Raw genomic sequence first — 25,323 nt, forward strand, 5'->3', positions numbered from 1 at the left:
TGGCTGCCCCCAGACAAGGCAGGAGAAAGGATTAAAGGTGGCTAGCCACACAATATTCCTCAGGGCAAGGTCGCTCAGGACTTATCACTGCTCTCATTCTCTCCTGGCAGACTAGGACTGGAGTAGGGAGGGGGAGATTCCTCAGGGAGGGGCTGGAACCCACCCAACAAGCTCACTGAACCAGCACCAGGTTGCAAATACATCATTGTTGGCCACTTGCTTCTACATTTTTCCTCATGCTACCCAACAGAAATTCCCCATTTTCTTAAAAATCCCCATCGTCTTTACCCCTCTAACACATATACATTAATGTCTGTCTAGCTACCTTAACATGACCAACCATCCTACAAAGAAGTCATTCTGATCCATTCTAGATCATTAGTGCTAAGAATTAGGGGGTGGAGGCCAGCATCTGGCAAAACGGGTTAATGCTGCAACATCAGCATCCCATGGGGGCGGCAGTTTGAGTCTCAGCAACTTCGTTTCTGATCCAGCTTCTTATTAGTGGCCTAGGGAAGCTTAGTAAGATGGCCACGTACATGGGGTCCTGAACCCATGTGGGAGACCTGCATGAAGCTCCTGGCTTTGGCCTGACCCAGCCCTGGTGTTGTGGATACCTGGGGAGTGAACCAGTGGATGGAAAACAGCGCTCACTCGCTCTCTCTGCTTCTCCTTCTCTGTAACTCTGCCTTTCAAATCAATAAATGAATCTGAACGAAACAAAACAAAACTAAGGGGTCATGCTTTTAGAAATGCGATTTGCAGGCCCGGCATTGTGGCATAGCGGGTAAAGCTGCCACTTACAGTGCTGGCATCCAATATGGGCCCCAGTTTGAGGCCAGACTGCTCCACTTCCAATCCAGGTCTCTGCTATGGCCTGGAAAATAGAAAGTAGAAGATGTCCCAAGTGCTTAGGCCCCTGCATCCATGTGGGAGAACCGGACCCAGCTCCTGGCTTTGGATCACCCCAACTCTGGCCATTCTGGCCATTTGGGGAGTGCACCAGTGAATAGATGTTTCTGCCTCTCTAATTCTGCCTTTCAAATAGCTAAATAAATTTTTTTTTTAAATGTGATTCGCACATTATTGTCACAATGCAAGCAAAGGCTTTGGATTACTTAAAGTATTGATAAAAAATCAACTTTTGGCTAAAATTCCAATCTTACCCTTTGAGAAATCATTGGGGGGGTGGGTATGGCCAGTAACTGAGCTGCCCCAGGACGCCTGCCTCTTATAACAAAGGGCCTACATTCCAATTCCTGCTAAGCATACCCTGGGAGACACCAGATGATGGCTCAAGCACTTGGGTCCTTCCACCCCCATGGGAGACTCAAATGGAGTTCCTGACTCCTAGCTTCGGCCTGGCCCAGCCCTGCCCTCGCTGTTGCAGGTGTCAGGGAAGTGAACCAGTAAATGAGCGAGCGCTCTCTATTTGTCTCCCTCTGCCTTTCAAAATCAAATAAATTTAAACATTTTTAAAAAGACCATTCAGCTTGTTCCAGAAACGGCTCAGAGGGTCTTGTCTCCGCAGAAGAAGGCATTCAGATGTGAGCAAGCAGTGGTTAAGGTAGGCAGCAAAGTTTAAAGAAGAGGAACAAGACCTGATAAGCCAGGTGGCCGTGTCAGGAAATGACTGAGAGCCCAGCCTGCATCCAGACGGAAGGTTTTTGGTTTTTTTTTTTTTTTTTTTTTTTTTTGACAGGCAGAGTGGACAGTGAGAGAGAGAGACAGAGAGAAAGGTCTTCCTTTTGCCGTTGGTTCACCCTCCAATGGCCGCCGCGGTTGGCGCGCTGCGGCCGGCACAGCACGCCGATCCGATGGCAGGAGCCAGGTGCTTCTCCTGGTCTCCCATGGGGTGCAGGGCCCAAGGACTTGGGCCATCCTCCACTGCACTCCCTGGCCACAGCAGAGAGCTGGCCTGGAAGAGGGGCATCCGGCAGACTGAAGGTTTTATAGAAGTTGGGTATGGCCCACCAATTCTGGGATATCGCGGGCTGGAGGGCTTCCTGGGCTCAGAGCTCTTAAAATTCCTCCCCAAACTTCCTCAGCACAGTGTTGATGGACCTACCAGCCCTCTTGGTGCAGGCAGGCAAGAGTCCCCCAAGCTGGGCTAGGGAGAAGACCATCCAAGGTTAAGGAACAAGGGTAAGATTTTGGATGGGCAAATGCTGAGCTGCTTCCAAGGCTTGCTTCTACATTTCTTCCTTCATTCAACGCCACAAAAAATAAATTCCCATTTTCTTTGGCCCCTCTTACACACACAGGCTAATGTCTACCTAGCTACCTGAGAGAGAGAGAGAAACTTCTATCCAAGGGCTCATTCTCCAAATGCCCACAACCTCCAGAGCTGGGCCAGGCTAAGGCCAGGAGCCACAGCCAGGAACTCCATCCAGATCTCTCACGTGGAACCCAAATAAGTGAGCCGTCATCTGCTGCCTCCAGGGTGCACATCAGCAGGAAGCCGCCTGGAAGCAGAGGCGACGCTCAACCCCAGGCTCTCCACTATGGGACACAGGAGTCCCAAGTGACAACCTCTGCTCCAAACACACGCCCTGTCCAACATTTATTTTATACATTTTATATGAAAGGCAGAGTTACAGAGAGAGAGGTCTTCCATCTGCTGGTTCACTCCCCTAATGGCCTCAATGGCTGGCCGGAGCTCCGCCAATCCAAAGCCAGGAGCCAGGAGCTTCTTCGGGGTCTCCCACGCGGGTGCAGGGGCCCAAGGACTCGGGCCATCCTCTGCTGTTTTTTTGGTTTTTTTTTTTTTTTTTTTTTTTTTGACAGGCAGAGTGGACAGTGAGAGAGAGAGAGAGACACAGAGAGAAAGGTCTTCCTTTGCCATTGGTTCACCCTCTAATGGCCGCCGCGGTAGCGCGCTGCGGCCGGCGCACCGGGCTGTTCCGATGGCAGGAGCCAGGTGCTTCTCCTGGTCTCCCATGGGGTGCAGAGCCCAAACACTTGGGCCATCCTCCACTGCACTCCCTGGCCACAGCAGAGAGCTGGCCTGGAAGAGGGGCAACCGGGACAGGATCGGTGCCCCGACCGGGACTAGAACCTGGTGTGCCGGCGCCGCAAGGCGGAGGATTAGCCTGTTTTGCCACGGCGCCGGCATCCTCTGCTGTTTTAGCAGGGAGCTGTCAGAAGCTTTTTTTTTGTTTGTTTGTTCTAAATTATTTTTAAAAACTGTACCTGAGGTATTTTATTATAAAAAGTTGGTACTCATATACACATGCTAACATGAACTGAAAATTCATGTAGTTACTTCATGTTTTAGCTTGACCTTTAGTAAATCTTTAGCTTCCCTGATTTTGGCTGCTGTATTAGGAGATCCTCCCTTGTCTGGGTGATTTAAAAGCATAATTCCTCGATGTGCATCTCTTATTTTTCCTTTGTTGGCAGTAGGGCTTACACCTGGTATTAATGCTGCTCGTTTTGTCGTTTTGGGTTCAAACCCCCCTCTGTAATCGCCGCCACTGAAGGCCGATTTCGGGAGACTTTGAAGACCTGGCTCCATATGCTTCATAGCTTGCAACACATAACGGCCTGCAAATCCTGCAGCAGCAATGGTCAATCCGACCGCTACTGCACTGGCCACGGCTTGGGCTCAGCTCCCCTGCCTGCACCGGGAGCACGGTACATCCCAGTCTGGGGGCCACAGCCACGAACCAGACGCCATTACCCCAAAACGAGGAGCCGCTAGCTACACTCACAAACAGCCCAAGCACAGGCTTCCCGTGGAATCCAGAAGCATTTTTACATGGGGGACAACTGTGGCCACACCCCGCCCTCTGGGGTCTCCAGCGTGGACCTCCTGAGGGAGAAGGGGCCTCTGGCAGTGCTGGTCGCCTTCTGGGCTTTCCTGTGCTCTGGCCTGCTGACCGGCTCTGCGCTGCCTGCCTCTTTGATGGAGCTCCATGTTGGATCTTGTCCACACCATCTGACACTTGCAAAGCAGCTTGCTACCCTGAGTGGGTGGGTGAGTGGGCACCCCTAGGCCTGCCCACTGCAGCATCGGGGTGGGGGAGGGGGCCGTGTGTCCCAGCCCCGGTTGAGCTGCCGTCACTCACCTTCACCGGGTGCCCTCTAGTCACCTCCCCAGGTGAAGTGCCTCTGTTTCATTCCTCTGAACACATGGCCATCACCTGTAGAGCTGTCCTGATTCCCTGGTGATGGCCCCAGCTAATAACCGGGGAGCCTGGCCTTCACCCCCATCATAGTCTATAAAATGGTCATAGTAACGCCCCACGCCTTGGACCTGGAGTGAGATCAAAAGGGACCCATGCAGGCCAAGCTGCTTTCCCAAGGCTGTGGTTGAGTGCCTGGAGGCAAACTGGGCCCCCTCTCCACCTAGGGTGTGTCAGCTCAGGAGGGGCTGCAGTTCTCAGATTGGAAACCTGCCCCCAGGTGCCCGGCCCTGGCAGTTCTAAGCACTGCTCGGCCAGGGGCTGCAAAGGCTGTTTAATTAGGGCCCAGCGGTGCCTCCAAGTTCAGGATTGCTACCCATTTTACCCACATGGTTTGAATTTCTGCCAGTATAAGACACATGCACGTCAGACCAGAGACGGCCTTTTCTAAGGGGGCAACGTTGGGCTGGGAGGGCTGCTGACTTATTCCCTGAAACTCAGCGTTTTTAGCAGCCCCATCCACACCCATGGGTGTGAAGAATCCCAAAGGCGGGCTAATCCCATCTGGTCGCCCTAACCCTTTCAACCCAAGCGTTTATAAACGCGCTGCCCTCCACCTACTCCATCACTTCTGGACAACTTTTGGACAACTTTGCTTCCCGAGCTCCGAGATCCCACAGCAGCAGCAAGATGAGCGGCACAGAGGCTGGAAGACGGCCGCGGCTCACCCACTCCGGAGAGGCCGGGACGGCGGGTTCGGGGTCCAGCTCCTCGGACTGCTGGAGAGCGGGCGAGAGCAACATGCTGGAGAAGACGGAGCGGCTGGTCACCGTGAACGCCGTCTACCGCTGGCCGCTGCGGGTCGTGAGAGAACACTACCTGCGGCCCTGCGTGCCCTGCAGCAGCGCGCTGTGCTCCCAGCCCGAGCGCTGCCGCAACGGTCAGAGACGCTGCGGGGCCGGGCGGGCGGCGCCGGGAGGCCGCGCGGGGCGGGGCGGGCGGCGGGAGAGGCGCGGCCGCGGCTCCGAGGCGGGAGCGGCGCGGGCTCGGGCGCTCCGGACCGCTCGGCGCTGCGAGCCAGGCGCGCGCTCGTCGGCCGGGGCTCGGGGCGGGCGGCGCGGGCCTGCGGCGGCCAGGGCCGGAGCGGCCAGCCCCGCGCACGGGCTGAGGCGGCCTGCGGGCTCCGGCGCGCGCCGGGGCGCGGCAGAGGCTGGCGCCGCCCACTCGGCTGTGGGGGGAGGCCGCCTCCCGGCCGGGCGCGCGTGCCGGGCAGCTGGTGTGGAGCCGTGCGCGCCAGACCTCCCCCTCCGGGGCTCTCCGCGGCGACGCCGGGTGGCCGCCCCGCAGGGCACGGGGGGCGCAGCCGGGGCCCCTCCACGCAGCTCGGGCCAGGGCGGACAGCGCTGCGCGGCTCGTGGCTTGCACCGGGCAGCCCGCCCTGCCGGCCCTGGGCTTCCCTCCGAGCTGAGCTTGCGGGGCGTCCGCAGGTGTGCACGCTCGGACGTGGACAGCCGCCCACCCCGCGGAGCCCACATTTCTCGCAGCTTGGAGACACCACGAAGCGGCCCAGTGCGGCTGACCCCGGGCCTGTCCCGTTATCTACACAGTTCTTGGAAGGTGTCTTGCCCCTGGGGAGGAGCGAGGGTTAAATGCTCTCTCTCTTGTGCTTTGTGTTTCAGTGGGCAAACTCTTACCTGCGGGGGTGACCCATTACATGGTCCCAGACAGCTCCGTTTTCCATTACTTTGACATCTTGGAAATGCCCGAATTGAAGGGAGTCATTTGGTTGCAGACGGTGACTGACGCTCTGCGTTCGGAAAGAGGGTGGAGGTATGTTTGTACTGTGTGGAAATGAGAAGGATCCTTAAGATAATGGTCAGTTTGTTAAAAATATGCATTAGCTGGATTGTTTACAGACTTTTCCAGATAGAATATTTTAAAGTGAGTGTGAAGTTGATTTTATTCAGACACAAAGATGTAGATATTTTCTCATATCCAGGTTTAAATGCTGCTCCAGGCGTCATATTTCTGCTACTAAAATCAATGTGCTGTTCTATTCCCATTGCTAACACACTGCGAGCCTTTTCAACCTGTTTTCTAAAATATTTTTAATATTAAGGATTGCTTTCGAAGCCAATTCCTGTGACATTCACAGGCAAAGCATGGGTATTTAAATGTCTTTTCTCTTGAACATCTCAAAGTGAGTGAACTTGATGAAAAAGGATTGGTTTTTCCACTGCTTAGTCCTGTCTCCCTTATACTGAATGTGAAAACCAGGGAGGAGCAGTTAGGAAAGCGGCTTCCAGGTGACCCCCTGGGCTTAGCACATAGTAAGCACCTCTTGAGCTCCTGTTCCGAGGCCTTGGGGCACACAGTCTTAGTCCCTCTTACTACAAACCTGTTGACTTCCAGGGATGAGATGAGAGGAGCAAGGTTGGGGCAGGTGTTTGCTGCTTGGGATGTTCTCACATATCAGAGTGCTTGGTTTGAGTCTGGCTCCTGCTGATTTGAGCCCTGGGAGGCTGCAGGAGGGGGCCCCTGCACCCAGATGGGAGATCCAGCTGAAACTTCTTTGGCCTGAGCAAGGCCTGGCCATTTTGACCATTTAGGGAGTAAACTGGTAGATGATAGATCATTTTGTCTCCTGCCTTTTTAAAAAAGACGTGGCATGTGATTGGGCCCGAATACAATTTTTTTGTCCTCCGCCGTCTGAAGCTATTGCTGGGTTCTGGGGAGACCTGTTCAAGGTGCTGGGACGCTCCTAACCTGCCATGCATGCAGGTTATTGAGCTCCATCAAGCGCACTGATCTGACTAGAAAATACAGCTAGGGTGGCTGCACTCTTCAGTTACAACCGAGAGCCCACACCTGTCGCCCACAGAGGGACTTGCTGTTTGCTGCCTGTCCTATTTCTGTTCCAGGCCATTTATTAATCTGTTTTGCCTGGCTGATAGGTAGCTGATGCAAGAAGCCTGCATGTATGGGAGTGAACCTGTTTTGGTTTTTGTTGTGTGTTTTGCTAAGTGTCAGGCAGGGTGGTGGTGGCTCTGTGGTACCCGGGTAAGCTTTGATGCATCAGTTTCCGGAAGGCTGAACTTGAGATGCCTGGGGTCTAACGGGAAGGTGTGAAGCCAAAGCATGGCTGGGCTCTGAAGATGTCAGGTACCCACCTTAGCACTAACTGCCTTCACCTGCTCTGTACTAAGATGTCTTTATTTGAAAGTGACAGAGCTGGAGCTCCATGTCTCCCACAGGGGTGGAAGGCACCCAGGGACTTGAGCCATCACTTGGCTTCCTCCCAAGCCACATAAGCAGGGAACTGGATTGGGGCAGAGTAGTCGGGTCTTGAAGCAGCTCTCAAGATGGACATGTACCACAGCACTAACCCCTTGATCCCTTTAAAATAGGCAGATGTTTTCTGTGATTCTATACAACCTTAACTACTAAAAAGCACCTTCTTAGAAACTGGCTCTGTGAGACTTCATCATTGATTTATGGCACAGGCTAGTGTGGCTGGGATTCTCTCTCCTTTCCTAGGGCTGCCAGCAAGAAGTAAATTGTTAATGCTTCCCAAGGTACAAAAATACAAGTGGCTATACGCTGCTGGAAGGGACAGGTGGAGCTGGGCAGAAAAATCATACAAAAGCTACCACCCGGCTTCTGCTGTAAAAGACCTCGGCTTGGGTTGGCAAGATGGAGATGCGTGCCTGCTGTGCGTTGACTTGTCTCCCCCGTGGCACAGGTACTATAACAAGCTGCGGAGCCTCCTCAAGGACCCGAGCCACGAGTGTGTACTCTTCGCAAACGAGTACCATGCTTCATGCTACCACGCTTGGGGAAAGCAAATGTTGAAGAAAGATTGGGAGAAAAGGTATGGTCATCTGCTGTGGTTTTCATGCGGGCATCTCTTGCTGCCTCATTGGAAGCTGATCTAAAACAGACCAGGAGTTTTTTAGGGGAACCATGATACTAAAAGCACATGATGTTGGCAGTTTAGATATGTCATTTGAATATGTAATGGAAATATTTTAGAAATCGGGATGAGGAAGATCTAGGTAGCCAGTGGGAGTTTGCCCCAGATCCTAACTGCAGGATAATGCAATGTTTGGGGCATGGGTGTGGGGACAAGGGGCCCTGCTTTGAAGCCAATAAGATAATCTCATTGTGTTGGGTATGAGTTCTAAAGTCCCAGCTAGACCCACTGAACTGAAACTGCTAGATGACAATTCTGAAAGCTCTTGGAGAAAGTGCAGTGGCTTCATTGAGATCCATCCTAAGCAGCAGAGCCCAGCGCAAGCGCTTAGATAGGCAGTGTCTGGGTGGGAGCTATACCCAGAGATGGCGCTAGGACACGGTGGCCAGCTGAGTGACACGAGGCCCAGCTGCCACTGCGAAGTGGCCTCTGAGATGCCATGCAGAATGTGCCTCGAAGTCATCCCCGGTGCAGAGGCATTGGGCTCGCTGCTCCCAAAAGCTGGGACATTCCTGAGCGGTGTGGACTCTGTCTGGTGGCCACTCATCAAGGTGAGCCCAGGGTACAGGTGCTAGGCACACCAAAAGGAAACCTTACCGTGTAGAACATGTCATCTTTTCCTCGTACGACTGATCGCTATAGCTCTTAAACACGTCCGTTCTGCAAAGGCACCTAGGAATGGATCCATCCTGGGTGCTGTTGCAGCCCCAGGTTTTCTCAGGGGACAAGACCTGAGAGGAAAAAGCATTTCTCTCAACAGGGACCCCTGAGTACCACAGAAGTGCTTATCCACGTTGGGCTCTCTTGTGCTTACAACCCAGTCTTGGAAGCACAGCCTGGGTCTGAGAACTGTGTTCAAGTTCAAGTACTTTGCAGCCGATTTCTGGGCATTTTAGATGGTTCCGTTTCAGACTGCATCGTGGTCTTCAGCTGTTTGCAGCCTTGTCTTGTTAGCCAAAGATTCACCTGTAAATCTTGTAGGCTTCCCCAGGCATCGTGTGGGGTGCTGTGTGCGAGCCCTCCAGTTAAAAGGTGCTAAAATATGACAGACAGGGTGTCTCAAGGAAGAAATGCAAATTGTGGTTCCTCTGTGTGTCTCAGAACCTGGGGCTTATCAATAATAGAAGCCCAAAGCTTTTTGGGATGAGGAGTGCACGAATGGTCTCAAGAGACCAGAGGACGGCAGATCGGTGAAATTCTGGCAGTGTGAGGGCTCCTGTGTGCTTTGTTCCAGGATTATCTACGCCGCGGCTTTGTGGTATTATAAGCACTGCGGGGAGAAGATGCCCATCGTCATCGTGGCAGACGAAGATTCCATAAAGAGATTCAAAGTGAAGAGCGAAGGAGTATCTGTCATGACGTTCAAGGTATTTCCGGCTGTGGTGTACATGGCTGTGTGTTCACTTCCAGTGTTGCTCCTCGGAGTCTAGATCCCGTTGGCAACCCAGAAAAGAGAAAGTAGAGCTTGAAGCAGTTCCATCCTGCTAGGTAGAAACTTAATGAGACGCTCCGATCGCCTGGATTTACAGAAACCCTAGCTGGACTCTGAATTGTAGGTTCTCTGAGGGTTCCCAGGAGCATGTATTCCTAAAGATTTGCCAATGGGATTTTCGTGGCCTTGCTCTAAAGAAGTGTTCTGGCATGCCAGAGACTTCCAGGGGTGCTGGATATGAATAGCAGTGTCACTGGTGTTTTTCTGTGGCAGTATATCATGTCTTGTCCTGCAGAGGACAGTCGAGTCAAAAGTATTACATTTCCTTGCTTTTTGTGAGAATTAGTTTTCTTTGTAGTCCAGCAGTCTAGAACACTTCTCATTGTGTGTAGCATCTCCAACTGTGCCCCCCTCAAGGTGAGTGAGAGCAGGAAAACAGATTTGAGTTTGGATGAAAGGGAAGGCCAGCATCTTTGGAGATGGAGAAGCACTGAGACAAGCTGGCCCATAATGACAAGTTTGGTGCTGATAAGTGGCTGGTGACCATAGCATGGAGGCACTGAAGTGAGCATAGACAAAACTTCTGAAAGGACCAAAGGAAGAACAGCAGTTACCACAGGATCCGGAAATGAATGGGGGAAATGCTGGTGTTGACACTGAGGACAACCTATTTGCTGTTCAATTCCAATACAGACGTGAGCTAAGACCCCAGGAGAGGATCAAGCCACCACTTGCAGGGCTGGCATCCCACATGGAAATGCCTGGCTGCTCTTCGTGGCTCTTGGATTCGGCCTGGCCCTGCCCTGGCTGTGGTCATTTGGGAAGTGAACCAGAGGATGCAAGATCTCTGCGTGCTCCTGTCACCCTGCCTTTCCAATCTTTTTCATTATTAGACAGGTGGAGTTAGAGGGAGACCGGTCTTCCTTCCGTTGGTTCACCCCCCGAATGGCCGCTATGGCCAGCGCTGCACCGATCCGAAGCCAGGAGCCAGGTGCTTCCCCCTGGTCTCCCATGCGCAGGTGCCCAGTCACTTGGGCCATCCTCCACTGCACTCCCGGGTCACAGCAGAGAGCTGGACTGGAAGAGGAGCAACCGGGACTAGAACCTGGCACCCATAGGGGATGCTGGCGCTGCAGGCGGAGGATTAACAAAGTGAGCCACGGTGCCGGCCCCTCAATCTTTAACACAGCATATAAAGAGGAGCTTTTGCCTCTGCCTTCTCTGTAGGCCATTGTGTGTAGCCATGAGGTCCATACAAAGTGCAATCGGAAAGACTTCAAGGTGCCAAGTCCTGGTCCCTACCCCCTGGGCACCTTCAAGGTGCCAAGTCCGGGTCCCTACCCCCTGGGCTTCCTCTGAGTCTCGGGCTTTAACAGGAAGGGAGAAAACCACTCAGTGGCAGCAGGAGGCTCAGGAGGGGACTGCTGTGGTCATTCCTCACCATGCAGACGGCAGTGCCAGCCGGGGCTTGGATAGTGCCACCACACAGTCCTGTTCTGATCCTGTTTCTCCATGCCTTTGTACGACACAGGAGTATTTGAAAAAGTTCTATTCGGATCTGGAGGCTGCCCACAGCTCCTGTGACTTCACTGATGAAGCCCTGTATGAAGAAAAGCTGGAGCGCTTGGAAGCCTCAGGACTTAATTACAACCACTATCTCCCCCCGGACGTTCTAGAAGCTGGGCTACAGTCTGGCCGCTACGTGGAGGTGAGGGCTGCCATGAAGAGGCAACAGCTGTTTCCTTCCCCTCCTGGCGGCCTGAGGCTGCAAACCAGATGGGAACAGGCAAGCCAGGACAGTGGACGTGCACACAGCCTTGGGCCCGTGTCCCTCGATGTTGGCTGTCCAGTTGGCGGCCACTCTGGAATGATGCCGTTCCGTTGTGTGGTGTCCTGAGCCTCAAGACCAGAGACCGAAGCAGTTGTGTACCTGCCTCCTGTCACTGGTTTCGAGATAAGATTTGTTCAGGGCTCCTGACCACGTGGATAGGTGTTAGTGACGACTGTTGTTCATAGCACTTGGAAGGAAAATGGGCAGAAAAACTGTTGACCACATTGATTTTTTTTCTGGTTTTAGGGAATATTGTGTGTGAATAGACAAACAAAAGCGGAAGCATTTGTCCGCGTGCAGGACACAGAGCAGAGTGAAGAAGGTACAGTATATAAGCCTCACCTACATTTCCACCTGACTTGATAGCACACAACAAGGAAGCAAAGGTGTTACTGACACCCCAATCTCATGGTAGCAGTGAGGGGGTGTGGAGAAGAGTTCCCTACATTTTCACTTCATTTTTATAAACTTAAGGTCTCAGAACCAGTAAGCTGAGCTTGGATCCAAGGCTCTGTGGCTGTGGTTTAAAAACATTGCTCTGTCCTGCCTCAGTGTGGTCTGTCGGCTCCCCGAGCTTTCGAAAGGAATGCAAATGGGGGGAGAAAGCCAGGTAAATGAGCTGTCCTGAGATGGAGTGTAGTTCTTGGTTCATACTGACCTCTGGGTGGAGAAAGGAAAAGCCTGGATAGGGCATGAGCAGGAAAGGGTGGGAAGAGGAGCAAGAGGGACAGGAGGCGGCCCTGGGGAGAGCGTGTGCACAGGGCCTCCAGCCCCAGCCTGCAGAAGCACACAAGTGTGGCTCTGCCTTCGGAGGGCAAGGCGGTGAATAAGAGGACTCGGGCCTCCCTGGAGCAGAAGCCCCCTTGACGTCGTGATTTCTCTGCTGCCCCAAACACTAGATTATGAAATCCTAATCAACGGGATGAATCCCCGGAACCGCGCGCTCCACGGAGACCGGGTAGCAGTGAAGCTGTTCCCTGAATCCCTCTGGAAGAGGAGAACGGCCACGGGTCGCGAGGCCGGCGAGTATATGCCCACAGGTGAGCCAGCGGATGCCACCCTGGCATCCAGCCTTCTTCCAGAATTGGGTATTTCTCAGCAATCCAGGAATAGGGCAATTTCATTGAAAGTGGCAGACCAGTTGTGATGTATGGACATCCTGCAGAATGGCTGCATCGAGGTAACCAGCATGGGACACATGGTTACCGCTTTCCCCAAACAAGTTCTCATTGCATTCCAGCCTGTGCTCTGTCATTATTCAAAGCAGCTGCCACCTCCAGCCCTTTTGCATACCACACCGCAATCCCTGGGGTCAATATAGGCTCAGATTCCAGCTCCCTTCTAATCCTTGGGAGGCAGTGGTGATGGCCCAGGTAGGGTTCCTGCCACCCGCATAGGAGACCTGGAGTGAGATGCTGGCTCCTTGATGTAGCCTCTAGCCTTGTTCCTAGCCTTGTGGGTATTTAGGGAGTGAACTCGCAGGTGGATGTGAACTCATTCTCTCTGCCTCTCAATAGAATAAGCATATTTAAATAGGTAATTGATTATTTTGCAATGAAAAGTAATAGTTCTTGTATGCCAAGAACTCATCAAGGTCTCTTACAGGGGTTGCAGGGGCCCAAACACTTGGGTCATCCTCTGCTGCTTTTCCTGGACCGTTAGCAGGGAGCTGAATCAGCAGCCAGGGCATGAACAGGCAACCACGTGGGATGCCTGCTTGGCAGGCCATGGCTTCACCCAGCTATACCACAGTGCTGGCCCCAACAAGTTTATTTCCTTAATAAAACAAGGGTGAGAATGATTTGATTTTCCAAGATACTGAAACCCTAAATCAATGAGGTAATGGCAAAAGAAAAAGCAGGATTCCAAATGTCACCTCCGAACCCATAGAAAAAAGCTACCAAAAGATTATCCATGTTTAAAAAAAAAAAAAATCGGGCATCTCTAGAAAGTCTACATGTTTGAAATGGCTAAGAAGGCAAATCTTCAAAGATTCCCTTGAATTAAGTGCTTGGAAAAGTGGGACAGGGACAGTTAGATGACAGCTAGCTGGCTAACCCTTGTGATTTGTTTTCCACAGGACATGTGGTGGGCATTACTCAGAAACACAAGCGCGATTATATAGTAACCTTTCCATCAAAGGAGGATATACAGTATTACAGCAGGAAAACAAAGAAATATGTTGCTGTGCCATGGGACTGTAGGATCCCCAGAATTCAGATCCACAGGACACAGGCTGAAAAGTACCAGGTAAAGGACACTGCCCCATGGCTGCCCTGCTTCTGTCGTGGCCAGCTTTTGGATCAGTGCCAGAAAGCACTGTTAATTCCTTTGCAAATAAATTGTGGGTGGCACCTGGCATTCCAAGGTGCTGTTAAATCCTAAATATATAGGTGCCATCTAGTAAGTGGTCTATGCTAACAAATGAAGGCTTGAGCACGTCCTAGAAAGCGCTCTGTAGGACAGCCAGAGAGAATACATTGTCCTGCTGACCAATGGAGAAGCTTCCAACAGCTGCACTTGGCCAACACGAACGCGCTTTCTTCCAGCAAGCAAGGTAGAAATACAAGCCCTGTGCCTCGTAGGGATGATGTAGAAGCTCTTCAAAGAATCGATTATCCGTGAAGGAATATAGGTGGGAGGGAAGACGTGTTGTCGCCAAGAGACTAGGCACTGTCCAGCATCACCTGCCTCCAGCTATGCAGCCCACTAGCCTGGTCATTGTCCCTCGGACACCCTAAGCCTTGTGACAGGCTCCCAGGGGCCTGTTTCAATGGCTTGCTGAAACTGCTAGACAGTGAGGGTCCTGTTGACACTGATACCCGGACTTCGAAGTACCTCCTACAATCTGAGACCTAGGTTCCGGAACTTACCCTGAACCCTGCACCATTGGGTTCCCGGCTTGTGTTGCAAGTGTGAGCCAGCTGGCTGTTCACAGGTGGCACATTCCAGCCTCCTTATTTGATGCCGAAGAAAGGCCTCCCACTGCAAAAGCACTGGGCCAGGCCATTCCATACCACCTGGCAAGTCCCAGAATCAAACACGCCACCCTGCAGACTGGCCACCCTCTATAGAACTGTCTCGAACCTCTCGTTAGCGAATGCTTTCAATAACCCACGGAACCCTGGAGGCGAGGCTAATGCTTTATGTACCTTCTCCTGCAGTGTTGCAAAGCAGTCGTCCACATTGATTCCTGGGACCTGGGTTCGAGGTATCCGGACGGACACGTCGTAGGGACACTGGGAACAAGTAGAGACCTGGAAGGGGAAATGAAGTCTCTGCTCGTGGAGCACGACATCTCCGAGCGGCCCTTCTCTGAAGCCCAGGTCAGATTCCCGGAGGCCTCTGGTCTAATGGCAGACATGTTATGCACACAGGGAAAGATCTCTAGACTCCAGCGACTCGCTGGGAAGCCACAGATAACCCTCAACCAGACCCAAGTCAGTTTCCAGTGGAGCTCTCAAATCTGTAGATCCTACAACTATGTTTCAAAGTGGCAGGTCGGTGTCTCCTGGTCAGGATAGGTCCATCCGGCAAGTCGAGGAGAGCTGGTTGTATCCCCAGCAGAGCTCCGTCTCTACCCATCATTCAAGCCCAGCAACAGGGAGCAGAGTCCAGGATGCTTGTACGTCTGAGCCTTAGATCTGGGAGCAATGCTCGTGACGCAGCTTTCCTAGACTTTCCAGAAAACGGAAAGCCCACAAACACAACACATTGGCTTTTCCATCACTTCCACGTCATTAGAAACAGATAATAGCTATTCTCTTGAATGTGCTATTCGCTGATAGGTTTCTTTTGCTTAATTATTACATGTTGGCAGAGCCTATGTGGTTTTAACAGTTAATGGTAAACTACTGTATATTGATGTGCCCCTGTGTGCTCAGCCATTTGGCTGTTGGCCTGTTATTTCTATTCAGTATTATAAAAAAGCTACTCCATATACAGCAACATTACTTTTTTAATGTGGTCAATCCTTCCCTTGGTAATCTCACGTTAAGGATTACCTTTTCCAAGTCAAAGGGAACATTGAAGTAGCTTTGTTACTTGTTGGCAGACTGTTTCCCAGCTTGCACCGCCATTAGGAGTATGAGCGTTTTGGCAGAACCAGAGCTATCCTCGTCAAATATTTGAGAATGCTTTACGTCGTTAAATGTTCATGTTTTACAGTAGTTCCTGGCCATTATTTTGTTGACTTGTCTGGCAGCTCTTGGAGAAAATGATTCCATAAAGTGGGTTTAGAGGTCACAGGACGAGAATTCTCTCTTCCCTGTTGGCCTCAACTCACTGCAAGCTGATGGTCAAGACAGGGACAGGGAGAGAAAGGACCATACTTTTTGGTCCTGTTGTAATCATCCCTGGCATCTTTTTATTAAAGATTTATTATTTGAAAGTCAGTTACACAGAGAAGAGAGGCAGAGAGAGCGAGGTCTTCCATCCGATGGTTCACTCCCCAGACAGCCACAACGGCTGGAGCTGTGCCGATCCAAAGCCAGGAGTCAGGAACTTTTTCCGGGTCTCCCACGTGGGTGCAGGGGCCCAAGGACTGTCAGAGCAGAGCAGAGAGCTGGATCGGAAGAGAGCAGCTAAGACGCGTATGGGATGCTGGCACTTCAGGCCAGGGTGTGAACCTGCTGCGCCACAGTGCCAGCCCCCCTGGCATCATTTTTTAATATATGCGATGCCTTAGATTTTGTCCCCCATGGTTGGACCAGAACAGGCCAAAGACATTGAAACGTGGATCATTGTGGAAAGGGGTACATGCGCTCTTAGAATTTGCCACTCTTGCTGGCTCCAGTCCGCTAACAAGGCTGGTGGGAGGTCTCCCGTCAAACCCCCAGGGCCTCCAGGGCAGGAGGCACAGCACCTGACCCATCGGAGGCCAGCACAGGATGACGCAGAATGGAACTGAGCCCCTGAGGGTCAGAGGAGGCAAATGGCTGAGAAGGTGGTCTCTCTTGCAGATGGGCGAGTTGCCGGTGAACACCCCAGAGGAGCCTTGGAGCGTGGACCCCGAAGAACAAGACCGCAGAGATCTAAGGCAAACGAATCTCGTGTTCACAATTGACCCAAGAGGGTGTGAGGATGTGGACGACGCGCTGTCCGTGCGCACTCTGAGCAGCGGCAACCTGGAGCTGGGCGTTCACATAGCAGATGTAACCCACTTTGTGAAGCCGAAATCTTGCCTGGATAACGAAGCTAGGGCTAGGTAAGGCCGTGTGCAAGCCTTGGAATGCCTGCGACTTTCAGATGAATCTGTTGGTGCCCTGCTGATGGTTTCATCCAGGAACCCCCACCCCACACACCCACACACCAACTAGAGTTCAGTGACTGGCTCAGCTTGCCTTTCCTGTCTCCCACAAACGGGTCACGGGCTAAGTTGTCACATAGGAATGTGTTATTTGATGTCACGCATGGGGTCATCACACTCCAATTTGGCTTCCACGAGCAAGATGGATGTCAGTTTGCCTTCCCGGAAGAATGTGCCCCGAGCAGTGTCAGAGCAAAGTGGGTCCATGGGGATCGTTTTAGCACTTGATGAAGAGGCAAACGGCCTCGGATTCTGGGCAGTGATTTCTGGCTGTCTCCTCCCTGTGGGACCCTGCAGCCCGCGGGCCTATGTCTGCTGACAGTCTCACTGCCTATGTGTTTCCAGGGCCACAACGTACTACCTGCCCGACCGGCGCTATGACATGCTGCCCTCCGTCCTTAGCTCCAATGTGTGCTCTTTGCTGCGCGGAGTTGACAGGTGAGCTCACGACTGTAGCCCTTGGTTCTACTGTGCTCTCCTCCCCAGCCACCCTGTGCTGGTCTGTGCCCGACCCGAACGCCTGATCTTGTTCCCCTAGCCTCCCTGTCCCTCCTCACCGCTTGCCTCTGCTCTCCCTCTATCTGTACCTCTATCTGTATTTTGAAGATTTAGTTGAAAGGCAGAGTTAGACAGTGAATGGCAGGGGCCCAAGCACTTGGGCCAGGATCTGCTACTTTGCTAAGCTCATTAGCAGGAAGCTGGATCAAAAGAGGAGCAGCCAGGACTTTAACCTTTCTAGAGACAATACTGCACACACATGATCTCCTTTCTTACACACCTAGCGTTTTTTTAAATGGAGCAGTTCATGTGTCTTGGAGATAATTCCACATTAAGAACTGGAAAGTCAGGTATTTGCCCATTGTCCTATTACAAGCAAAGCTGCGCTGAATTTTGCATGTTCAGAAGGACAGGGGGGAATCTCAGGAGGTGGGATCTGAGCTGGAGCCCATGCGTCAGTGTGAATAGGATCGAATTGCCTTCAGGGATCACACCAGGCACATGCTCACCAGCAGTGCAGGATGCCTCATTTCCCATAGGCTTGCACACAATACCTTGTCTGCTTCTCTCTGCCCACTTGATAGAAGGGTTGGAACTACATCCTTGACACTGCCACATGGTACTTTGACCCACTGTGCCACAGCACTGGCCCTGGCACTTGGGTCAACATCCAACACCAGTCCTGGCTGCTCCACTTCCATTCCACCTTCCTGCTAAGGAGCCTGGGGATGCAGCAGAAGATGGCCACTGCCACCCGTGGTGGAGACCTGATGGGATTTCCTAGCTCCTGGCTTAACGCCTGCCCCAGTTGTGGTTATTGTGGGCATCTGGCATGAACCAGTGTCGGCGGTATGCCTCATATTTCTGTCTAGTTGGAGCAGAAACCTGTAGAAATGTCATTTCAGTCAAATCACATTGAAGGTTCAGTTCTCTTGCTGCAAGGGGTGAAGGTGTGGATAGTGACATTGTTGATGTTACTGCTTTTGTAGATACGCTATGAGTGTCATCTGGGAACTGCATAGGACCACCTACGAGATTAAGAGTGTGTGGTATGGAAGGTCAATTATCCATTCCACATACCAACTCTCCTACGAAGCAGCTCAGGAGCTCCTCGATGGGAACTTGGGCATCACAAATGACATGAAGGAATTCCAAGATATGGACAAAAAGGAGAAAGAAGACAGGCTGCAGGAACTAACATGGGCGATTGAAAAGTTGGCAGACATAGCCAGCCACTTCCGGGCACAGCGAGGTCTCGATGGTGCCTTAGATCTGGACGGCATTGAAATCGGTGTGCTGTTCGATGACGAGAGGAACATTCTCGACCTCGTCCCCCGGCAGCAACGTACAGTCCATCGGATGGTGGCGGAGTGTATGATACTCGCCAACCACTGGGTGGCCAGGAAAATCTACGAAAGCTTCCCCAGGCAGGCCCTGCTGCGCCGGCACCCGCCTCCACGCCAGAACCTCTTCTCGGAGCTCAAGCAGAGCGCCCAGGCCGGAGGGTTCTACATTGATACGAGGTAGGAGCGCCAGGCTGGGCTGCACAGTCACTAGCTAGCAGGCAGAGCTACAAGGGTTCTTCACCCGTGGGTTCCCTCCCCAGCTGGGCCTTGATCCAAAGCCAGGAGCTTATCTGGGTCTCCCACATGGGGGTAGGGACCAAAGAACTCGGGCTATCTGCCAGTGCTTTCCCCAGGCCATGAGCAGGGAGCTGGATCACAAGCCGTACGGGATGCCAGTATCAGGTGGAGGCGTAGCCTGTTGGGCCTCAATGCCTGTTCCCAGACCTACTTAACAAACTCGGGATTGTTTGTGCATCTTAGGAGGTGTTGTGCTGGGGCAATAATTCGATAAAAAATTTAGAAGGCAGAGTTAGAGAGGCAGAGAGGTCTTCCACCTGCTGGTTCATTGCCCAATTGGTGGCAATGGCTGGAGCTGAGCCAATCAAGAGCTTTCTCTGGGTCTGCCTCATGGATGGCATGCTCCACTGCTTTCCCAGGCCACAGCGGAGAGCTGGATCAGAAGTAGAGCAGCCAGGACTCGAACCAGCACCCATATGGGATGCCAGCCGCAGCAGGGACAATCTTAACTCGGGGGACACTCAAGTGTAGCATTACTTCTGGAGCTCTAGGCTGCTGTAGTAGAAGAGAAGAGCTGCTTCTGAAATGTGGTCGTGAATGAAACACGTCTCCCTGCTGGCAGAGGAAGTTACTTAGAGGGGACGGGAGGCTTTTCCGAACACATTGCCTTGTCCGTGCCTGGAGCAAAACCGGGCTCCTCTGTTCTGTCAGCTCTAACAGGTCCCTGGCGCTTTCCCTGGATAACGCGCACGACGTTTCGGACCCAACAGTCAACAAGCTGCTGCGGAACATGGCGACGCTGGCCATGTCCAACGCACTCTACTTCTCGACAGGCTCCTGCAGGGAGCACGAGTTCCACCATTATGGTGAGTGACAAAGGGTCCTGGGTTGCCATAGCCTGGAGCAAGTTGTTTCCAAATCTGATCTTCAATCGTTTGGTTTCTCTTCACAGCACTTGGACTGGACAAATATACTCACTTTACCTCACCAATAAGGAGATATGCCGATATCATAGTACATCGATTACTGAGTGCAGCTATTGCAAGAGACAAACCGGAAATGGAGCTGAATTTGTTAAGTGAACGAAGTCTCGAGGAGCTGTGTGATCATATCAACGAACGACACAGGGTAGGAGGTTTTTAAATTCTTAGCCATTGCCTCTTGGTGAGCTGTGCTGGGTACTCAACTTTAGTGCCATGGTAGTCCAGCAAACGATCACGTTAGTCCAGAAGGATCTGACCCATGCTCCCAATCCATTCACAAATGTAAGAGGGGAAAGTTGCATGGACTTGGACTTCACCCTAAATTACACGTCCTCAAAAGGTGGGAAGGTTCACATCACACAGACAGGAAGACCTCACCACTGAGGTTCTGGACAGCGCAAACGAGAGGATACAGCACTGCTGTTGGACCATGCTCTGTAAAATTCGCATGGTTGTTCCTGCACAGCCCATCCCAGCAGGAAAGGTTAGAGAAGCTTCTCGCGGAAGAACTCGAGTTTTAGACTTGGCATGATGATGGGGCCTGGAGAAGTTCCTGGAAATGGCCTTCCCAGGTCTAGAGGTGCGCAGACAGAACACCGGCAACGATCCTGGGTGTTCCCAGGACAGCAGAGAGCAGTGGCTATGGGAATCGCTCTCTGCTGTAACCTTGTGGAGGGGATCTCTGACCAGGCCCTGGGCCTGTGGCTTCTTACAGGCTGCGAAACTGTGCCAAAGGCAGGCAACGGAACTCTTCCAGTGCCGTTTCTTCCGAGACAAAGATGCAGACCGAGACGAGCGCTGCGTTGCCGACGGGATCATCTATGGCTTCCGGGACACCGCTGTGCAGCTCTACATCCCAAGGTATGTCCCACCTGCTGCAGTAGGGAGTAAGAAAGCCTGCCTCAGCTGCAGAGAGCACGCACAGCGCATCAGACGAGATTAGTAAACCACTGCTTCTGGAGGTTCCCTATACACATATTGTAAGGATGCCTAAATAGAAAGGCAAAGTGGGAGATGGGAGAACAGTGCACCTTCTAACTCAGTGAGTTATCTGAAAGATGGCGGATGCGAAGTAGATCCTCCATCGACTCATTCCCACCCAAAATGGCCACAGTTGGCCAGGATCTTGGAACGCCGCTTGATGTATGGAGCAGTAGTCACATTCACCTCCTCCCCAGGCACATCAGCAGGGAAGTGGAATACCTGGGACTCGAACCAGCACATCCAATATGGGATGCAGGCAAACACTTGTTTTGCTTTTTTTTTTTTTTTTTTTGGCAGGCAGAGTGGACAGTGAGAGACAGGTCTTCCTTTGCTGTTGGTTCACCCTCCAATGGCGCCGCAGCCAGCCCGCTGTGGCTGGTGCACCGCGCTGATCCGAAGGCAGGAGCCAGGTGCTTCCCCTGGTCTCCCATGGGGTGCAGGGCCCAAGCACTTGGGCCATCCTCCACTGCACCCCTGAGCCATAGCAGAGAGCCGGCCTGGAAGAGGGGCAACCGGGACAGAATCCGGCACCCTGACCGAGACTAGAACCCGGGGTGCCAGTGCCGCAAAGCGGAGGATTAGCCTGTTGAGGCACAGCGCTGGCCTGTTTTGCTTGCACTACAAAAGGAACACTGTGTAGATAAGTGAAAAATCTGCATACTAAGACTACTGTCTTATGTGTCAATGATTCAGGTATGGGATTAAAGGAAGCGCACAGCTGAAAACCAAAGATGGCTGTGTCCTCCATTTGGGGCCCAGTGGTGAAAACCTTGGCAGCTGGGCCCCAGGAGCACCCAGGCGATGGTACAAGAGGACAGACCGTGTCACATCCAGCGGGCAAGGCGTCGCTTTCCGCATGTTCGAGCACGTTACGGTAAGGCTGTGCGGGTGCCTTGTGTGTGTCCTTTCCAATGCAAAGTAGAGAATGCAATTCGGGAATACATCTCTCCTCTTCCTGTGACAGGTGAAAATATCTGCACAAGTAAAACCGTATCATCCCAATAACCTACAACTGGAAATCATAAGCAAGAAAGCCTCCGTGGACCCAGAGGCAAGGCATACTCCCCAAAGCTCCCCATCACCCACGAGAGAGTTAGTGGGGGGAAACACTCAGTGTGCCGAAGACGGCAAAGAAAATCTCCCTGAGGAATACCGGCAGTTTCGGCAGACAGAGGGAGAGAGCCTCTACACTCTCCTGGAAGAGATGAAGAATCGAGCGATCCAGGACCTTTCGAGCCATCTTGGAATTCTATGAAACTTTCAGTGTCAGTCACGACTGACTATTTTTACATTTACTGCACGAATCCTGTGATTTGTACAGGATAAACAGTAGTACATATTGTACCGTTATAATTGTGTAGCTACCTCCTGTTGCTATGGAGACAACTTCAAGTGCTGCATCTGCTTAAGATGCCCTGGGACAGTGATGAATTCTGTGTGCCCTCATCTTCCCAGCAGATTGTGAACCACAGTGTATGTGACGTCTTGATTGGGCATATTTACCATAAATAATAAATGTATTTCTTACAATGTGTCCTCAGCTTCCTTTTCGAAGGGCACAATCTTTGGGAATACAATTTCTTTAAAGATGTTTTCCAATGGATGGAAGATATTCCTCTCCTTTATAACTGTCTCATGGTGAAGATTTGAGGGGACAGATGGGACAGTGCCCTGATGGAGGAGCACTAGAAAGAAGTGGTGCTACTCTTGTCTTTTACTAGCAGACCTGATCTAAGATCTACTCATTTAATTGAGGCAGAGCCACAGACGGGGGAAGACCAAGAGGTCTTCCATCTGCTGGTTCACTCCCCAAATGCCCACAATGGCTGGGGCTGGGCCAGGTCTAACCCAGGAATCGAACTCCATCCACGGCTCCAACAGCGTGGCAGGGGCCCAAGCACTTGGGCCATCTTCTGCCGCTTAGCATCTTAGGATCTGAAGCGGGTCAGGACTCGAGCCGACGCCCATATGGAATGCCAGTGCCACAGGCAGAAGCTTCAACTAGTATGCCACAGAGTCCCCCCCGACCCCCCGACTTTGTTTTGCTCTTTTAGAAAAAATTCATCTGAAAAAAGCAGGAGACCCAGAGAGAAAGGGCTCAGCCAACTGTCAGGTGACTCCCCAAACAGCTGCAACAACCAGTCCTGGGCCAGGTCAAAACCAGGAACCGGGAACTCCACCTGGGTCTCCTACGCAGGTGCAGGGGCTCGAGTCTTTGGGCCACCTTTCACCGCTTTCCCAGGCGCATTAGAGGGAGCTGGATCTGAAGTGGAGCCGCTAGGACTTGAACCAGTGCTCTGATGTGGGATGCAGACGTGAGAACTGCAGTCTGGGGCCAGCGCCATGGCACAGTAGGTTGATCCTCCACCTGCGGTGCCAGCATCCCATATGGGCCCTGGTTCTAGTCCAGGCTGCTCCTCTTCCCATCCAGCTCTGCTACGGTCTGGGATAGCAGTGGACTTGCGTGGGAGACCGGGAAGATGCTCCTGGCCTGGCCCTGGCGGCCATCTGGGGAGTGATCCAGTGGATGACTCCCCAAAAACTAAAAGCTTGCTATTGAAACTGGCCGGTTCAAGTCCCAGCTGTTCCACTTCTGACCCAGCTCCCGGCTAATGTGCCTAGGTAAGCAGGAGAAGATGGCCCAATTACTTGGGCAGACCTAGAGCTGGATTTTCAACTCACTGGGGCTGGGTAAAGCGTCAACCAGATGTATATACTGAAAGTGTAAATTACAGAACTAAATAGCAACAAGAAATGTTCCTAAAGAGAATAGGAATTTGTGTTTTTGCTGTTTAAAAATAGACACACTCCACAGCAACAGTTGTTTCAAGATGCAAATACACATTACACATCCCGGAATCTACTGAAGACATTCAAAACGGCTGCTGCTTATTTCCCAGGGATCATGTATTTAGACGTCATACTTGTACAAAAATCAATGCCACAGAGAATAAATTAGCGTAATGTGACAAAGTTAGCAGGAATAGGCGTACGATTTATCAGCTAAGGATTTCCACACACAGACGATACACACTCCTCCTGCGCCTGCAGAACCATGACTCAACAGGCACAGGCAGAGGCCGTACAGCCACAGCAGCAGCCCTAGGTGCACGAAGCTCCACAGGCTCGGTCCGCTGGTGTCTCCTCTGTCTTTAATTCCTCCTCTTCATTTACAGAAGTGGCTGCGGCACCGTTCTGTGGACAAATGGAAATGGCCTTGCTTGACCCACGTCCCTCCGCCTCTAGATCCTCCCCAGTATTCACCTCTTCAACAGTCTGTGTTCTGGGTGTGTCCATTAACGTATCTGAAAGAGAAACCAAACCATTATCACTGATTTTAATTACATGATTCTGTCTCACCTCATGTACACAAATCTCTTCAGAAACCTAATTTTGATCACTGTCTTAGAAATACAAACCTCTTCATATATGGAGGAAGTCCACTGAGATCACAAAGAGGGCCAGGCACTTGGCCTCATGGTTCAGACACCTGGATCAGAATGCCAGGTTTGACTCCCAGCTCTGGCTCCTGATTCCAGCTTCCTGCCACCCATGTGGGAGACCTTGACTGAGTTCCCAGCTTCTGGCTTCGGCCCAGCCTAGTCTTGGGGGTTTCAGAAGTGAGCCAGGGGATGGGGAGCACTGTTCAACTCTGCCTCTCAAATAAAATAAAACATAAAAAACCAATGATTGGATAATTTCATGTCCACTTTAAAGAGTGGGCACTGTGGCACAGCAGGTTAAGCTGCCACTTGGGACGACTGCATGCCTGCATGGAGTGCCTCTACTTCCCACTTCCTGTGCAACACCTAGGAGGCAGCAGACAATGGCACAAATCCCTGGATTCCTGCAACCCACGTATGAGACCTGCAGGAAATCCCTGGATCTTAGCTTTGGCCTGGTGCACCCTTGGCTGTTGTAAGTATGTGTTAATCTTATAAATAGAAAGTGATCCTTAACCATCTATTTTCAGGTATATGTTGGTTTAAAAAAAAAAAAAAAGAGCCATTGTTGTCAGTAATAGTTTTACCTTCATCTCAGTTGTCATGGGTGGGCTGTATTGTGGTCCAGTGCGTTAAATTGTCACCTATAATGCCAGCATCCCATATGGGAGCACCAGTTCACATCCCAACTGTTCCACTTCCTATCCTGTAACACCCCCCCCCTTTTTTTTTCTTTAAAGATTTATTTATTTATCTGAAAGGCAGAGTTAGAGAGAGGCAAGGTGGAGACAGAATCTTCGATCTGCTGGTTTACTCTCCAAATGGCCACAACAGCTGAGCTAATCCAAAGCCAGGAGCCAGGATCTTCTTCCAGGTTTCCCACATGGGTGCAGAGGCCCAAGAATTTGGGCTATCCTGTACTGCTTTCCCATGTGGAATGCTGGCACCACAGGCATTGGCTTTACCCACTATGCCACAGCACTGGCCACTGCTCCACTTCTAATCCAGCTCTCTGCTATGGCTTGGGAAGGCAGGAGAAGATGGCCCAAGACCTTGCGAGAACCAGAGGAAGCTCCTGGCTCCTGGTTTCAGATTGGCCTAGCTCTGGAAGTTGAGGCTATTTGGGGAGTGGGCTAGGAAATGGAAGCGTTTTTTTTTTTT

The 25,323-nt window shown here is 51.9% G+C and overlaps 2 protein-coding genes across 2 annotated transcripts; one reads left to right on the plus strand and one right to left on the minus strand.

Annotated features, from left to right (window-relative positions):
• Positions 1-3,253: 3,253 nt before the first annotated feature.
• Positions 3,254-4,930, minus strand: LOC133770600 (mitochondrial import inner membrane translocase subunit TIM14-like). Its single transcript, XM_062206656.1, has 2 exons — positions 4,749-4,930; positions 3,254-3,590 (listed from the first exon to the last, which is right to left on the minus strand). The coding sequence occupies exons 1-2, from the start codon at positions 4,928-4,930 to the stop codon at positions 3,254-3,256; spliced, it is 519 nt and encodes a 172-aa protein (XP_062062640.1).
• LOC133770601 (DIS3-like exonuclease 1) lies at positions 4,929-21,974 on the plus strand. Its single transcript, XM_062206657.1, has 17 exons — positions 4,929-5,067; positions 5,807-5,957; positions 7,870-7,957; positions 9,270-9,467; positions 11,064-11,240; positions 11,610-11,685; positions 12,263-12,403; positions 13,444-13,613; positions 14,528-14,689; positions 16,325-16,569; positions 17,017-17,109; positions 18,159-18,692; positions 19,464-19,618; positions 19,705-19,880; positions 20,451-20,596; positions 21,413-21,593; positions 21,684-21,974. Exons 1-17 carry the CDS (start codon positions 4,929-4,931, stop codon positions 21,972-21,974), a joined length of 3,123 nt encoding a protein of 1,040 aa, XP_062062641.1.
• Positions 21,975-25,323: the final 3,349 nt, after the last annotated feature.

The sequence above is a fragment of the Lepus europaeus genome, chromosome 11, assembly GCF_033115175.1.
Source record: "Lepus europaeus isolate LE1 chromosome 11, mLepTim1.pri, whole genome shotgun sequence".
NCBI classification, from domain to species: domain Eukaryota; kingdom Metazoa; phylum Chordata; class Mammalia; order Lagomorpha; family Leporidae; genus Lepus; species Lepus europaeus.

Coding starts and splice junctions, on each gene's coding strand:
- LOC133770601 (XM_062206657.1), top strand. CDS start 4,929: ATGCTGGAGAAGACGGAGCGGCTGGTCACCGTGAACGCCGTCTACCGC. Junction 5,068..5,806: donor GCCCGAGCGCTGCCGCAACG/GTCAGAGACGCT, acceptor TTTGTGTTTCAG/TGGGCAAACTCTTACCTGCG. Junction 14,690..16,324: donor GGCCCTTCTCTGAAGCCCAG/GTCAGATTCCCG, acceptor TCTCTCTTGCAG/ATGGGCGAGTTGCCGGTGAA.
- LOC133770600 (XM_062206656.1), bottom strand. CDS start 4,930: ATGTTGCTCTCGCCCGCTCTCCAGCAGTCCGAGGAGCTGGACCCCGAA. Junction 3,591..4,748: donor AGTTGTCCAGAAGTGATGGA/GTAGGTGGAGGG, acceptor AGCCGTGGCCAG/TGCAGTAGCGGTCGGATTGA.